Raw genomic sequence first — 17,082 nt, forward strand, 5'->3', positions numbered from 1 at the left:
ACAGTACTAGCAGCTTGTTCTACATTTGCAAATGTGGCGCTGGAGCACCAGCGACAAACCAGGGCAAATACATATTTTAGTTTCAAATAAAAACCAGAAAGAAAACAAAATTTAAAATAAAACTAATTTGGGGAGACTTCATCCAACAGTCCTTGTGAAGCTGGACACAACCAATTCTCAATCCAGCAATTTAGTAAGCTCACTGACCTTGAGGCATGAAATTTAAAAAGCACTGGAAATATTTAGAGGGTCCATTATTATAGGAAAAGGGAAAAGGATTAACATTCAGACGGAAACCCTTAGTCAGAACTTCTGATGCAGGGTCTGCACCCGATGTCTTAACCTATCTTCTCTTGGTGTGCAGTAACTGGATTTTGTTTTCATTCCAGATTTCCCACATTTGCAGTTTTTCCATTTTACAAGAAATCATTGAATAAGAATCAATCTCCTACTCTATTTTTAAAATCGACAGTAGGGAAAAAAGGGTAAAAATGTGAAACATATTATAAAAAAACTCCAAGACAAATTAAAATGAGAAAATAACCTGTGAGCTTCAAAGAAACCCATAAACATTAAAAAAAAAAAAAAAACCACCTATTAAAAAGTTCCCCGTTGAAACATGGCTCAAAAGGAAATCAAAACACCAGATTCCCTTTTCACTAAAAACTACATAAAATGGATCAAAAAGCAGATAACCTGTGTGCTTTAAAATTCAATTCAAAACAAAGCTGAGGCATTGTTTCCAAACCGTTTAGCAAGCAGGTTATAACGAATGATAAATTTACAAAACGGAGCGGGCTGTATCTGCAACCTGTTCGGTAGACAGGAGCCTTTTAAAATGCTCAACAGGGTGCATAAATTAAAAACAAACTTTGAAGTTTTTCAAAGCATTTCCCAATTATTTTCTTGTGATAAAATCCAGGTGCCTGCTTCAATTGCTAAAACTTAGCAAACACAGGCCCTTCTGGTGTCTACCCAAGGAGCCATTCATTGTGTGAGCGCTGAGACACTGAATGCTGGCAGGTTATTCAACCATGCAGAGCACTTCAGCGGAGCTCACTCCCGTCTTCACACGGTGTCAACATGCAGGAGTCATTGGAGATTAACCAGGGGCGGGAATCCTGCCTGATTTCCCCCCCGCCCTAGCCCAGAGATGTGGACCTCAATTGCAGCATCCCTATTGCTGTCCAGCTAACTGAACACAGACCAGGGATGGAACCTGGACAATCTGATCTGAATGAACTGCATTTACCCACTAAGCCATCAAGGGGCTAAAAGTTTAAGATTTTAAACATATCAATAGTCCAACACACATTTTGAGAAATGGGGGATAAAGGTGTGTGTGTGCCTATAAACACAACTCCCTCTCCCTTTCTTTAACCAACATAAGATGTTGGTATTTGGTCATAAAGTTGGTAACAAGTCATCGGGATCTGGAGAGCTCAAATCACATTGAGCCTGGTCAGCAAACACACACTGTGCCAATTTATCCCCGAGAGACCAGTGACAGATCATGGAGAAAGGGAGTCACTTTACTGAAAGTGTACAAGCAGAGCTCACTTTGAGAGAGCAAAGAGCCATTTCCCTTCTGACTGACAGACTGTTAAAGCTAAAGCAAATATCAGTTCTAACATCATGCAAGAAACCCTGCAAAAATGCATTAGTATTCACTGTAATGAAGTTGTCACAGCCAGTTAGTAATCGAAGTGCATTTAGGTTGTGGTTCTACCAAGCCACTATAAAAATAACAATTACTTGTGTAGCCTAGCAGTACTGTGCATGTAACACTGGCAGTGATTTGGCACCTGTATTGGTCAATCATAAGAATTAATACAGCCTGAATGTGAAACTGCCCAGTTCCACTGTGCACCAATGACCTCTACTCCCGGCCAATTCTATCCCCTCAAAACAGTTCATATCTTGCAGTTAGTGCTTCACGGAAGGATTCACGTCTAAGCCTCTTTCATATAAAACCCACCAATATCACAACTTTCCCTGTGCCGTTCTTGCCCAATGACTGCTACTCTTCAAACCAAAGCCCAGATTCTCAAGAGTTCCAACCATCTGTCCATCAAATATCTTGTTTGGTTCAGTTGACTTGACTTTATTCTGTACTACAGCCTCTAATCACCCTCCACACCCAGGGGCAGCTTTTCTTGTCTATCTGTGTCTCTAGTCAATACTATGGCCATGATTCCTCTGAACTTTCCGGTCTTGCTCCTCCAAAGCTGCAAATACATATTCTTTTTACTCACAGCCGTCTGATCCTGGGAAAGCACGTTAAACTTCACACCTACTTCAGCCTCCCTTCCTTTCTTTCCAAACTTGGAGTCATCTAATTACTAGTTCTCAAGTGACCTTATTTTCTCAAGTCTTTGTCAAGTCAGTGTTCAGCATTGAACCGTGGCCTTTCACCTAGATTTTGTTAAGAAAAATTCTAAAAGCTAAAACACTAATGAACTGATTTAACATTTAAATGCTGGCCTTGCCAGCGACGGCCACATCCCATGAACAAATAATTAAAAAAAAAAAAATCATTGCTTACGCGACATAACATGGCAATGACTGCAAGGTTAACATAACTATATAATCTGATGCGTTGGTTTCTAATCTTAGAGTCAAGTATTACAGTACGCTCTATGGGACGAAAGGTCCAAATTCTAGTAGTAATTTAACCCAGTTAGCACAAATGCTGATACTGGCACTTTTAAGATTTAATACTTGTAAATCTTTCAGAACTATACAGAGCATAACCTCAAATTAGAGTTTATTAATAAATGGTCTTTTCTTTTTTATCCTTTCCCTTCACCCCCAATCACTCCACAAAACTCCATTCTTGGCTTTTTACAACCAGGTATGCAAAGGCCTCTTTACATGGGGAGCGTCAGCACCAGTCAGTCAGTCAGCCTGCAACAGATAGGCCAATGACGGTGCAAGATGACCTCTGAACGACTGAGGCGCAACACGTAATTTGTGCAAGACACAACATAAAAGCCCAAGCAAAAACAATTCACAACTCGGCAGCCAATGTGAGTGAGGTGCCACTATAAGCGTCTACTAACCACCGAAGGTTACCACTAGTCATTCAGGCTGGTAACTTTACAGAAAGTCTTCACTAAACTCTGTCCAAAGTTATGTCAATTTCATAGAATTAATTTGAAAGAATTTCCATTCATTAGTCATTTAATTCCGGATATATTTAAAAAGCCAACAATTAAAAATAGGAGCACAAACCAAATCTGGAACTGCTCTCCCCTGGAGTCAGAATTATTTAACTTTCTGCTGTGTTTAGCACTATACAAATATCCATTAGATATTCGTTCTGTAATACCGTGTTTTTTTTTGGGGGGGTGGGGGACAGCTTAAAGCTTTTCTTAATATATATTTGTAATTATTTGCCAGTTCCTGCTTGTAGAGGGCGCTCAGAGACAGAAAACTCCATCGCTCTTGCTAAATTCAATCCTCTGCTTTTTTTTGCTTACTCACCCGCACACACTTGCTGAGAGTTCAGTGTCTTGCAGTTGGCGGGTAGCGAGACGTTGGTCAATTTCAGCTGGCTGTGGTTAGCCGGTGCCGTACCATACAGAACCAGTGTGAACTGTCGGAGGGTGCCTGAATAGATAAACGAACGCACGTTTCTGTATTACAAAAAATTCTGCTACACATTGTTAGAAGCAGGCACGTTAAACAGTGACAACTAGGGCTGGAATAAAACGACAAGAGATAGAGTGCAAAGACACTTCAATTTTTTGAAAATACAGATCAGGCCGAGTCAGCATCTGGAAGACAGCAGGCGAAGAGGAGAGACCAGTTTGGGTGTGGCCCTTTAATAGAACATTTTCCATGAAGGGTCACCACAAACATTAAGCTATCTTTTCTTGTCTGGATCCAGATCAAACTAGTTTTGAAAACTATGAAGGGTTTAAAGGGGGTAAACAGTGAAAGATTGTTTCTGCTGGTTGGTGAGTCAGCAACATGGGGGTATAGATTGAAGATCATCACTAGGTGAATGAAGGAGGTAGTTGGAGAGATGTTTTCACATGGAGTATCATTAGGACATGAAATGTACCACAAGTGGCTATTGAGGCAGAAACAAGATTATCTAAAAGTGAACTACATATTGGAAAAGAATATTAAAGGGTATGGGGAAAGTAGAGAAGAGGGATTACAGTAGCTGTTCCAACAGGCACAATCGCCTCCTTCTGTACTGCAATTCCTATGATTCACACATGGCCATTGGGGATGGGGTTTTTAGACTAGGTTATTTAATGCCAATTTTGGAAACACAAACCATAATTATTTGCACCAGACGTATTCTCCAATTCCAGAACCCATTCTCCTGATGGATTTTCATCCCATGAATGTGTAGTCATGAATGCCCAGTCAGTAAATCCCTCAGATGAGTAATCACGCTGTCTGCAGGAGATAAAAAACACAATTGTAAATTAGTACAAGCCCTTATGGTTCTTTCATCCCAAAATACCAATGGCATTATTTTCTTTTTTCTCTGCCCCAAAGGAAATAAATTGTTTTTTAAATAATTGTATGCATTCATTATTTCACTTTTGAAAGTATACTATGCAATGCTTCATATCCCCTCCCAATTTTACTCCTCACCATGCAAAAATCAGCATTCCACATACAACGGGTAAAGTCTATGCTCTATTGCGGAGTAAAACTCAGCAGGCCAGGGCAGCTTCTGTGGAGAGAGAAACCGAGTTAATGTTTCAGGTCGAAGACCTTTCATCAGAACTGGAAAAAAGCAGGAAATGGAAAGCAAGCTTAGGGGCTGGGAAAAGGAGGGGTCATCCCCTCCCCCTCCCCCTTTTCCCAGCCCCTAAACTTGCTTTCCATTTCCTGCTTTTTTCCCCAGTTCTGACGAAAGGTCTTCGACCTGAAACATTAACTCGGTTTCTCTCTCCACAGAAGCTGCCCTGGCCTGCGGAGTTTTTCCGGATCTCCAGCATCCGCAGTATTTTGCTATCGCTCTATTGCTGAGTAATGGACAGGGACAGAACGGGTGTAATTGTGATCTCCTGAAATCCAGCTCCTAGATCCCATTGAGCAAGAATTTAGGGCAGTGCTGTAGCCTCCTTCTGTCCTTGCAAGTCCAGGAGGTAAGAATCAAGGACTGTAAGTCATGGTCCCTCGTATCAGAGGCCAAATGCTACAGTAATTAAAGCGCGGGCTCCACATCAACAAGTAGATTCAAGTTTACTCTCTACAAAACATTGATAGAAAGACTCTCAAGATTGCCCCTGCAGTGCTCGGTCCAATAACTTGCTCTATTTACTCTGACAAAATGGGATGTAGGCCAGAAACTCCTTAATCACAAGGATCCCACATATCAGATTTACCCTCCTTGAACACCTCCCCTAAAAGTCAAACTCCTATAAACAGGATGACTCAGCTCACCTTCACTCTGGGAAGGCTAAAATTTCTTTTATTTTAAATTACCAAAATAATTGGCTTGCTCTGATTATTTGTTTCAATTAAGCAACATTTGTATGTTTACTTCTTTCTAGAGAGACAGGGTTCCAGCAATAGTCAGAGCTTTTAAAAAGAGCTGCATTTTCTGGAAAATGGAAACCAGCCCAATATTTCACAACATATTTATAAACGCAAGCTCCATTAGCAAGACTTCTTCAAAATACTTTACAGTAGCACAGACTCGACACCAGTACAGTCACTTACTTTTCAGCTGCCATTGTTCTTGGCTTCTAACCCAGTGACATAATTTAGTAAAATGAGGTGTGGTACACATGGCGCCAGTGAGCGAGCTTTAGAGTGACTGTGGGGACTGAATTAAGGTAGTGGGAGTGGTACTCATGTGTACTGCCTCGTCAGTTTTGGTTGTGCCAGCAACGCTCACCCTAGTCAGGTGGGATGGAGCATGCTCCAGGTGACTGGCTTGCAACTTTAGACATGCCAGCCACCAGCAGCGAGCCAGTGATTGGGGACTGGATTTCTCATGGTTCATTCTCAGCAAATACATCATTCTCTCCCACTCCACTATCTTCCACGGAGCCTTAATTGACCATGTTTGGGGAAAGGGGAGAAGAAAGTGGGTTATCCAGCCACCCCCACCCCAGGTTGCAATACTACAACAGATTGAACTTCAAACTCCTCTCGGTCAGATACAAATGAACAAAATGGAGTCAAACACAGAAAGACACTTAAAAAAAACACTACACATTATAGAATTGAGCGCTGATTTCCATTATTCACAGGATATTATTCATAATTTTTGTGCAATTTATTCTCATGTCTTTTGAGTTACAGATTTCACCGAGTGATTAGAAACTTCATACCTTGGTGCCAAAAGAGTTGATCTTGTCCCCATGGGGCTGGTGAGGTATATAGCCAAGTCTCCACGCCTGTTGTATGATAGTGTGATTCTTGCCTGCACATGTTCCAAGGACTGGATAAAATTTGAACTTTCAAGGCACGCATCAACCCTTTTCCGTATCTCTAATCGTTTACCAATATCCCTAAAAAGATAAGTTGTACATCAGACCTGCAGAAATTCCTGAGCTCTGTGAAATATGCAAATGAAGTGTCACAATATCCATTTAAATCATCCATTAGCATGCAGAGTATAAACAAGATCAGTCAGTTGGGGCCCGGGGCCTCATAGGGCCTATGCAGGGCCAGCAATCTGCTGCGGTGCAAATCCCAGCTTGAATCCTGCATATCTCAGCTTCGCCCTGCTGGTAGAACTCTTGTATTAACATCAGACCGTTGTTGTTTCAAGCCCCACTGTAAGTCTTGAACACATAGGCTGACACACTAGTGCAATATTGGGGGAGAGTGCCGTATTGTCAGAGGAGTCATCCTTCAGATGAGCCGTTAAACAGAGATCCCACCTGTCTGCTCTGTTGTTTCAGGTGGGCTTTAAAAGATCCCACAACACTGTTCCGAGAACAGCAGGGAGTGTCCGAGTCAACATCCCCTCCCCAAACACCACCAGAAACAGATTAGCTTGACATGCACCCCTTGCTGTGTGCAAACTGGCTTAAGTATCAACTCACTACATGAAGTGCTTTGGAACATTTGAGAGATGTGCTCGACAGTGCAAGTCTTTGCTTCACTTACTGTGTTTAGCGTAAATTGCTGCTTGAATACTGCATTTTTACTTCCAGTCCTGGAGGCAGGTAGCAGTCACCAACATAGAGAACAAGAACGGTAGCAGCACATTCACTGCACAGACGAGTGGGAGCAGGACAGAACGGCCAGTGTGGAAAGCATAAAGAAAAGGGTAGAGGAATGCCAAAAGCGAGACCCGGGCAGAGGGACAACTACAACAAGCCACTTGCCCAAGTCACTAAGTTTTGTAGTTAAGAATTCTGCACACCAGGGGTGCTGGCCATATATTCTTCATCTTAAGGATGAAGTAGTACATACAGCTGGTAGCCTTTTGATCAGCAAGTCAAAACATCTGGTCAATGGAAAGCTTAAGACAGCCATTAGTGATAAAATATATAAGCAAACACATTTCCATGTAACATAAAGCAAATTAAATTCCCCAAATCACTGCTGAAAGTATGTGGTACACGATCACTTCTGGCTCAAACCACAGTTAGATTGCAGAAGCCAGCAGACCTGTAGGACAGTAAGCTCTTTGTCAACATGGAGAGTTTAAAATTAAGTTGAAAAGTTTGCTTTGCACTGGTTGCAACGATACTAGATGGTGCGAAGCTGAAGATGTATGGCTCTATCCCCCACAAAAAATGGTCCAACCAACTTCACTCCCGAGTTATAGTGCACAGCCTGAGTCAACACAAAACACAAAACCAAATCTAAATGTACACTCTCGGGAGCCGCAAGCCTACATTTCGTTGTACTGCACTTGTGCACCAACAATGACAATAAAGTTGATTATGATTATGTATAGAACAGGCAGGTAAGTTTATTTAAACTTTCCTATCCTATTTCTACAGCCACGCTACAAACTCAGTCATCAAATTCCCATTACGTTGAATTCTCAAGAGGATATTCCTACATTCTTGACTTGCCGTTTCAATTGACGTCATGCTTTAATGATTATAATCTACTGTAAAGACTCCAGGCTTCACCTGCCAAGACACTAACAGTAGCTCAGTCATACACTGCAAATTGGATTAATGCGTTTTTAATGAAAATTATACTGATTAGATTATCCATATCACAGATACCAAAACATCTGCTGGCAAAATCCAGCAGAAGAGCGAATAGCGGTTTCAAAACCATCACCCAACTACTGCATCTGATGTTCCACACACTGCATGTATTTACATATATGCCCAGAAATTGTGCGGATATATTACTGTATAAACACAATTTATCTGATGAAATTATGTTATTTTAACAGATGTTAATGCACTGGCACTCTTTAAAAAGTGGACAACGAAATTTTAAACAATGACGTTGGGTTCATATATCGCACAACAGAGTTAAGGGTATGGTGGTATAGAGGTAATTAGCAATCCAGAGGCCTCGACTAATGATCCGTGGTTGACTCTTAACTGCCCTCGCAAGCCACTCAGCTGTATTCACCACCACCACCACCTTCGTGGGCAATTAGGGATGGGCAATAAATGCTGGCCTTGCCAGCGACACCCACAGCCCGTGAATGAATAAAATAAACTTAGGTTACGAGTCACCCTCTCATGGTGCTGCACATGGAGAGTCAAGACCAAGTGTAGTCTTCAGGTGAAATGGGTAAGAGTCTGGGGCACACAGACATAATTCAGTCCCCAGTCAAAGTTACACAGTCTGCCCCTATTTTTATATTTCCATTATAAATTCCTATGTCCTCATTAATAAATGGAAACGGGCCACGTAAACATGTCACGCTATAATTGCACCCTCTCGGCAGGGGGGGGCACTGAATAACCATCAGCAGCAGCAATCCTGGCCAATTTTCCCCTCCCTAATTTGAGGGGTTTTGGATGAGATCTGCTAATGAGACACAGGCCAAGTATCAAACCTGGGATCTTCCTGGGCTTCGCCGTTCACCTACTCTCCAGCTTAGTGACTTAAAAAAAAGTATTTGATATTTTTTCCTCCTTCAGATTAATCCAATAGAACCCAAAGTTTACATTCAAATACTCCAGACAGAATAATTTAAATGAGCAGAATAAGCTAGTAAAATGGTCAAAATGCTTCTGGGAAAAGTGTTTCGCAATAAAGAAATAATAGACTGGCTATTAAAGCCAGTGCTCAGGTTTACATTTTTTTAAAAAAAATATTCCTGAATAAAAGTGTTTTGGCAAAAGCAACAAGAATCGTGGCAGATCTATTGCACACAGGTAATAGACAATTGTCCCTTCATTAGAAACAGGTTATCAGCCAAGTCAGTAGCTTTAAAAAAAAATATACACACAGAGCTCACACACCAGCCTTTAACCTTGCTACTACACCGACAACCACAGTCCTGTGGTAACTGATCTGTTAGACACCCTGTCGCCACAAAAGACCATTCATTCCATGACCTGATTCAGCACAACTAGCAGTTATCCACAGACACATGAAACCTAATTATGGGATACCCGGCACCAAAAGACATCAGGTACCAATTGTCAATTTCTTTTGGCTTCCGTGAATAAACTTTATAGTCAGACAGTTTTTTCAAAAAATGAAAATGCCACTTGGCTAAACATTCATTTACATCATGAAGCCTCAGGGTCATGCGCGAGTTGGTGACTTCACTTCTTGGCCACAAAACTGGCAGCACAACTCAAGTCAGCTCGCGTGCCGACGTCAGGGCAGCGGTGAGGGGAGCGGCCCGTCTCGTCTCACACAGCTTCGACTGCACATTGCATGGGGCACGACTCCAGTGCAGCGTCCAGCCTAGTTTCTAAACTGCTCAGGGGGTATGTCGGAGCCACCGGCACTTCAAGAACTCGTTTTGAGCGTGCCAACACTCCCCCTTGCACTCTTTCCAGCCCAGAACTGAGCCGTGTGCATGCATGGAGGGGTCTGTGGGACCAGATTCACAGCACGACAATATAAACAAGGTGCTGCCAGTTATGAATCGATGAGAAACTTTTGGGGAGGGGGGAAATAAAATCTAGTTTAAAAAAAAAAAAAACTTTTGGTGAAGGCTACAGTAGCAATTCTACAGCAACTTAGAATCTGCAAAGCTAGAAATCATCTCTGGTTCAGAGACATCGCTGCTTTAGCCTTTAAAATGGCTAGTTCAATGACAGCAGGCAATTTAATACGAAGAATATTCAATAAATAACTCAACTACACACCCAATGACCAAAGACTGCTCAGCTGAACGGTTTAATTAATTTGATGCCAGAGATAAATACGGTTTGATTTTAACCAATCTAGGCTCGAGAAAGACAAACCTAGATTTAAACTGTTGATGCTGTGAATCAAAGTTACACAACAGTGAACAGAACTGATCTCTCACATGGGAAGAGGGACGGTACTTCTTATGGATGGTCAGTATTCTGACCAAATATCCTTTCGACACGTGAGCCTGGACAGTAAGTGTTGATGAGCTACTTGACCACTGAGGGATGGGGGAGGGGGAACAGCAGTCAAGTCATGTCATGACACGGTAGCAATCAGGAGCAGAATGGGAAATGTTTGCTTTTCTAGGCTGCAAACACCAAGGTCAAATATGCCAGCCCAGATAAGATTGGCTAACGTAGGTCAGGGATCAAAAATGGCTCATTATCATACGAAGCAGTGTCTTTACCAACAGTGCCACTGGGAAAACTTTGAACCCTGGGATTTAAATAACAAAAAATTAAAGATGGATAACAGTGTGCACCCGTTATTAAATCAGACACAAAGCAGGTTTTCAAAGCTTTTCCTCATAGCTCTTCTGGTTATGGTAGCGAGTAGCTGATTCCTGCACATCAAGTTTGATCCTTAATCCGAGCTGAAATGATTTAACTCAACTGGGCCTGTAGTTGGGGCGCAACTGATCTCACCACCACAGGTTTAGGGAGGGGAATCAGAGTTCTTGCGCTTGGTTGCTATCCTGCAGCCCTGATGGAAAGTGTGTGTGTAGACATCAGGCGAGGACAGGATTGGGCATGGCTGGGACATCCTCCAAGATCGAATACCTCATTGAAACTTACTGTCAAGTTTGACAGGTGGGTAGCCACTAGGCCGAAGTACTGGGGGACCCCCAGCACGAGGGAAACAGGCCCCCCCCCCACCCCGAGGGAAACCCTCCCCCCCTCCCCCCCCGCCAGCACGAGGGAAACCGACCCCCCCCGCCCAGCACGAGGGAAACCGCCCCCCCCCAGCACGAGGGAAACCGCCCCCCCCCGCCCCAAAAGAGGGAGAAAACTGGTGGAAAAGGGAGGGGAAGAATCGTTCATGTAAATCAGTGGAAATTTATTCACAAACATCCCATTTTAGACACATTGCAATCCATACGGATAGGAACAATGAAGATAAGGATGAACAATGAAGATAAAGACAAATAATGTCAAATTATGGCAGAACTCTGCCTGCAAATTTACAAGAGAAATCCTGACCAAAGAAGCTTCACTTACTTTGGCTCAGAGGTGATAACAATGACACATTTCCGCTGATCTCCAAAGCTTGTCCAGTTCTTAGCTAATGCAACCATAGCTCCAGCATCAAGTAGCCCATACCCATAGGAGTGACTGACTGGAAGAGAAGGAGGAAATAGCTCAGTAACAGATCGTGGCAATATTCCGGTCTGTTTTTGACAACAAGATTGTTTCAGGCCTTTTGTAATACTTTGAACACGATCCATAGCACAACTGCAAAGCAGCTGGAGGAGGGGGGTGGGAGCAAACAGAGGGGAAAAAAGAAAAACAGGATAGGAGAGTAAAGAGAAAAATCAGTCCTAAATATATCTACCCTTTATTGTCTGACAATTCGAAAGGATTCAAGTTGAAATTTTGTCTCCAGCACTGGTAAAGGAGTGGAAAATGCTGAAGGGTTAGCAGGTAAAGGACAGGACACCCATCAAATCTCTCATTCTGTCTGCGACATCCTAATTTATGCAGTAGAAAAAAAACCCAACAGGTTTGTTCTAACTGCCATTTTGTTCAGATGCTTTGGCTTTCTCTCGGTCTCCAGTGAGTGAAGGTAATACAACAACTATTTGCATTTATATAGCACCTTTAACTTAGTCAAAATGTCCCTGGGTCCTTCACTGGAGCGATCACCTAACAAAATTTGACACCGAGCTGCAGAAGTAGACATTAGGACAGGTGACCAAAAGCCTGGTCAAAGAGGTAGGTTCTGAAGAGCCTCTTAAAAAGGAGAGAGAGGCGGAGAGGTTTGGGGTGGGAATTCCAGAGTTTATACAAAATCAATACAATATTATATGGAGGCAAGGTCGCCCAACATCCACAGAGCATGCAAAAAGCATTCACCGAACCTATAGGGTTCTCATCAACATGCTAACAAAAAGATGTACAGGTCTCAGCAAACCACAATTATAAGGCATTGAGTGGAGAAAAGATTACACAAGATTAAATTCTATAGACTACAGAGAAGGCAGTTATGGACAACCTCATCAAAATATAGATTAAGCAGTAAAAGCAGAAAATTTATTCAAATTAAGCCAGGAAAATAGAACTAGTGAACAAACATTGACATTTTCTTTTCATTAATTTCAAACAGGGATCAGGAAGAACTTCATTACTCATTGACAAGTATATGCAATAACCTGCCAGGCTTAATAATAGAGGCAAAAATGCTGGGAGTTGTACAAGTTACAGCTGGATGCTGTGATAGGAGAGTTAGGGGACCACAGGGATAAGCTTCGATCAGCTGAATGGCATTTTCCTTTGCCCCTCATTTTTCTTTGATTTCCAGATGAGTCTCAACACGAGATGCAGGCAGACAAATCAAACAGTTGCTGTCGTTACCTTTGCGGCCGACACCATTTGTAATCCAGTCGTTAGTGGAGAGGTGGGACGGTTTGGATGTCCGTACTACAAGGTGCTGCATGTCTCGCCAGGTCAGGTTTTTACTAGGGAAGGAAAGAAAAAAAATATTTAATAAATGGTATGAGATTTTCAGCATCACTAGTTACATGGCATGCAATTTTCAACATAATCATGCTTCGATTTCAGATTTTAAAAAAAATGACTTAAATGGCAAAGGACAGCAAAACCAATGCAGATTCGTTTTTACTTAATTGGGTCCAGTATAGACCTTCCTCAAGCTACACTGCATTTCTGCTCATCTTTATCTGCACCGACACTGATCTTGTACAAAATCACATCTGCAGAAATTCAAACTTAAGTCCTCCCCATAGCTCAGTGGGTAAATGCACCGTGTGGTGCGGTACTGAGAAATTTAGATCAAAAGGTGCCAGGTTTGATCTTCAGTCTGTTCGGAGGTTACAGACAAGGTAATCCTGGAAATAGTTGGGTTGCCACCATTGGCCAGAGCTCCTGTAAGCTTATGGGGCCGGGGGCGAGAAATCAGGGGAGGGAAGACAAAACAGCCAGGGATCTGACTCCTAATGAGTATCCAGTGACCTCTGCTGAAAAATGTGCAAGTCAGAGGCAGAATTCACCTCAACTGATGCTTTCGCAGTCCAATAGCCTGCCAACACCCTGAGTCTAGGCTTATGTGAAGAATGACCATTTGAGTGATACCCACAGAAGTATGTCCCAGCAAGATCCAAGCACCTCTAGGACAGGAGGGAAGAAAATTATGGGGGACATAATTATTGCAGCTCATATTTTGACAATTAAGTCACACAATTTTAAAAACTGACAGTTTTGACAGAAAATGGCTACAATTTAAATACTGTATTTATTAGATCCTTAACTAGCACGGTGTCACGCAAGCATTATGCTAACAGCTGCGAGTTGTTAGACTGTGATGCATACTTTGCCTCCAGTGCGAGGGCAATGATTCCGGCAGCAAGAGGAGCGGAGGCAGAGGTTCCGGTGTGCGACTCTGTACATTTCTGTCTGAGATCAGTGGTAACCTAAAAACAGAAATAAAAGCAACTGTTGTTACGAGGCATACGAGCAACCAAGACATGCAAGTATCTCAATCAGGTGCTACAAACCGCCACCAAGTGCTAGGAGTCTGAAATAAAACACACACACTGCTGGAAATGCACAACAGGTCCGTCAGCATTAGCTCTGACAAAGGGTCTCAATCAGAAACATTAAATCGTCTTTTTTGTTTCAGACCAGATATGCTTGCTGTGATCATGGGAACACTCTCAAAAATGCATGATATAGCACTTATACTTGGTTTATACAGTGTCCTCCCTGCTCCAACATTCAAGTCTATCTAGATGACCCAAAACTAAAGGCAGTTTGTACCGAGGGCTGGTCAGACAGTTGTTGCACACCAGCTGGTATTAATTAGCAACACACCAGAGGCTTACACAGGATGGGGTGGGAAAGAGATCAAAGTGCTCTCGTTCTGCAGCCACCACAGCTTTTAATGGGATAGCACCACTGTGACTGTGTCTCATTTGTTGGAAACTTGCCTTATTGCATATCCAAAATAAAAAAAAATGTGCTTGTGATTGTCTCCCTTCCTAGAGGACACCGATTCTAGCTGGGCAAGGAATCACAGTTACTGGTCATCCTCAGGTGGCCATTTTACACACACCAGCTCAAAACAGAGTGTCAACAGCCTATTTGACCGTGATATGTATTGCAACCAAACCGGATGCTGTTTTCACCGGACATCAGCACAAGTCACCTGACAGCAACCAGGAGTGGGAATCCTGGCCGATTTTTACCTCCGTAAGAGACCCGAAGACCCATTGTAGCATCTTAACTGCTGCCCATTTCATATTTTAACTCAGAGACTGGAGATCAAACAAGGTTTGATCTGAAATGACCTCCTAGTCTGTGAAAGCATTGTTACTACATTGGAAGGAGCCTTTATACACTGGGCATTGGGACAATGGTCAGTGGAAATTTGAAAAGAGAACTCCATCTTTTCAAGCAAAACAAAACTCTTCACACTTTCAGGATTGAACAGCAGGTCAATAACAAGTCACGCAAAGGGTTTTCAGAAAAATCAACTGAAACTTAAAACAGAAGGATGAGACATGATTGAAGTTGCTTGAACACAATTGTAGACTGCTTAAATACACAAAAGCCTCTTATTAAATTACCAGTTAAGGAGAAGCAAAAAACAGATGAGTCATCAGAAACAATTCCTCTTTCTTCGAGAAATCGAAGCAGTCTGACTCACGGCTGCTGCATGCTTCTATTGTCAAAATGAATGCTGGCGAGATAAAAACCTTCAACTACCCCATACCCTGAGTACAGATAAAAGAAGCAAGCATGTCGATTCATATTACATGGCAGCATGCTTGAGGTAATGAAGCAGGAAAGAGATCTGGAGATTTCAGTGGACATGTTTAAAAAAGGTGGTTCAGTGTTCACAGGCAGCAAAGAAAACAATTAAATTGTTGGGTGTATAGATAACTAGTTCTGAAACGTTAACTCTGTTTCTCTCTCCACAGATGCTGTCTGACCTGCTGAGTATTTCCAGCATTTTCTGTTTTTATTTCAGATTTTCAGCATCCACAGTATTTTGCTTTTGTATTAGATAACTAAATTGTTGGGGTGTACAGATAACTAAGAGTGTGACTTCTATGTCTTAAAAAATGTTGTAGCTGGCCTTGGTAGGGCAGCGTCTGGAGAACTGCATTTGGTTTTGGTCTCCATATTGCAGGGAATATGTAGCGTTATTGGAGAGAGTCCAGGAGCACCAATTCCTGAATTCCAGGGGGGGGGATGAGTTAGCAGAGAAGATCGCCTAGCTGGGACTTCACTCTGAACAGCAGGATAAGAGGGAGGACTTGACAGAGGTGCAAGATATTCATAGGTGTGGAGAATCTCATCCAGGAAGGTACTGCTGTTAGGCACAGGATTCAAGGACTAGGCAACAGGATTCAAGGACTAGGCAACAGTGTTTAAAGTTCAGCGTGTCAAAATAAAAACAGGAAATTTAGGCTTTTTCTTTAAATAAAAGGGTGATAGAATTGTGGAACAGATTACCAGCAAGGGTGGTGGTAGAGAACCATGGCAGGGTTTAAAAACATGCATTAGTTACAGGATAATAGTAAGGAAACTAATGGGAGGTTTGAATGGGTAGGTTACAAAGCCCAAATGATCTTTTCCTAAAACATTACAGTACTACACCTAACCTTGTCCATTACTACCAGTTCAAATGTAATTGCACTCGTTTCTCTTTCCTACCCCTGGCTGAGATGGGCTAACTGGCGGTGATTATCCAACCTTAGGATGCACCACACAGTAGATTTCATAGAATACAACCATAGAATTTAAGCACAGAAAGGAAACCATTAGGGCTATCGTGCTTGTTCCACTACCAGCTTCACTCAGCTGTCTATTCCAATCCAGTTTTTCCCTGGTCTCACTGCGTGCCCTTTAATATTCTTAAGAGGCAAGTAATCTGTTAAACGCCGTGACGGAATTTGCTTAATAGCCACTTGTGTAATGTAAAGTAAAACCTGCATGTGAAAAAAATATTCAGGCAACATTATTAGGCTTTTACCCAATTAAAAAAATAAAGTTTTATAATGCAACATTTTGAAAACGGGCACTGATTATTTCAACGTTATTGCATCTATAACTGAAAGCAGGCATCCAACAAAAAGAGTTTAGAACTTTGGGCAACAATAAAACTTTAACATGGAGTAACAGCTACTTACAATCTGTTTTTCAAATTGACCTCCACTGCTGTACGTAGTAGCAAGTGTTGAGGAGCATGCCTCACTGTACCACGGCACATTCCCATTTTGAGTTGTGCTGCTGATTGAAAGGGTGTAAATACTGTTTGTGTATCCGTCACAGTTACAGCTGTCGCGCTCCCGGCCACCATTCCCAGAGGCCCACACGAATATCGAGCCCAGACGACCACGTCCCTGCAAATATTTAACCAAAACAAGTCATGACCGTACACCTTGTGAAGTCCAATCTTGTACTGTTGTTGAACAAAAATTATCCAAATATAAATTTGGGCTACAAAATTGTGCACGTTTTCAGAAATGCTTTTTGCAATCAAACTACTTGCATAGAATTTACAGTATAGAAACAGGCCTTTTGGCCAAACAAGTCTGTTAGTAACAACAGCTGG

General features: G+C 42.2%; 1 protein-coding gene across 1 annotated transcript in view; it reads right to left on the reverse strand.

The window, feature by feature from the left end:
- The window catches only part of furina (furin (paired basic amino acid cleaving enzyme) a), a 106,343-nt gene that overhangs the window by 8,970 nt on the left and 80,291 nt on the right, over positions 1-17,082 (reverse strand). The window contains exons 8-14 of the mRNA XM_085972426.1: positions 16,658-16,870; positions 13,833-13,933; positions 12,858-12,961; positions 11,505-11,622; positions 6,312-6,491; positions 4,292-4,416; positions 3,487-3,612 (exon numbers count right to left, since the gene is read on the reverse strand). Of these exons, the coding sequence (XP_085828552.1) occupies positions 3,487-3,612; positions 4,292-4,416; positions 6,312-6,491; positions 11,505-11,622; positions 12,858-12,961; positions 13,833-13,933; positions 16,658-16,870 (967 nt within the window). The remainder of the gene's footprint in view (positions 1-3,486; positions 3,613-4,291; positions 4,417-6,311; positions 6,492-11,504; positions 11,623-12,857; positions 12,962-13,832; positions 13,934-16,657; positions 16,871-17,082) is intronic.

Source organism: Somniosus microcephalus, chromosome 32, assembly GCF_052327205.1.
Source record: "Somniosus microcephalus isolate GS21.2 chromosome 32, FLI_Smic_1.0, whole genome shotgun sequence".
Classification (NCBI taxonomy): Eukaryota; Metazoa; Chordata; class Chondrichthyes; order Squaliformes; family Somniosidae; genus Somniosus; species Somniosus microcephalus.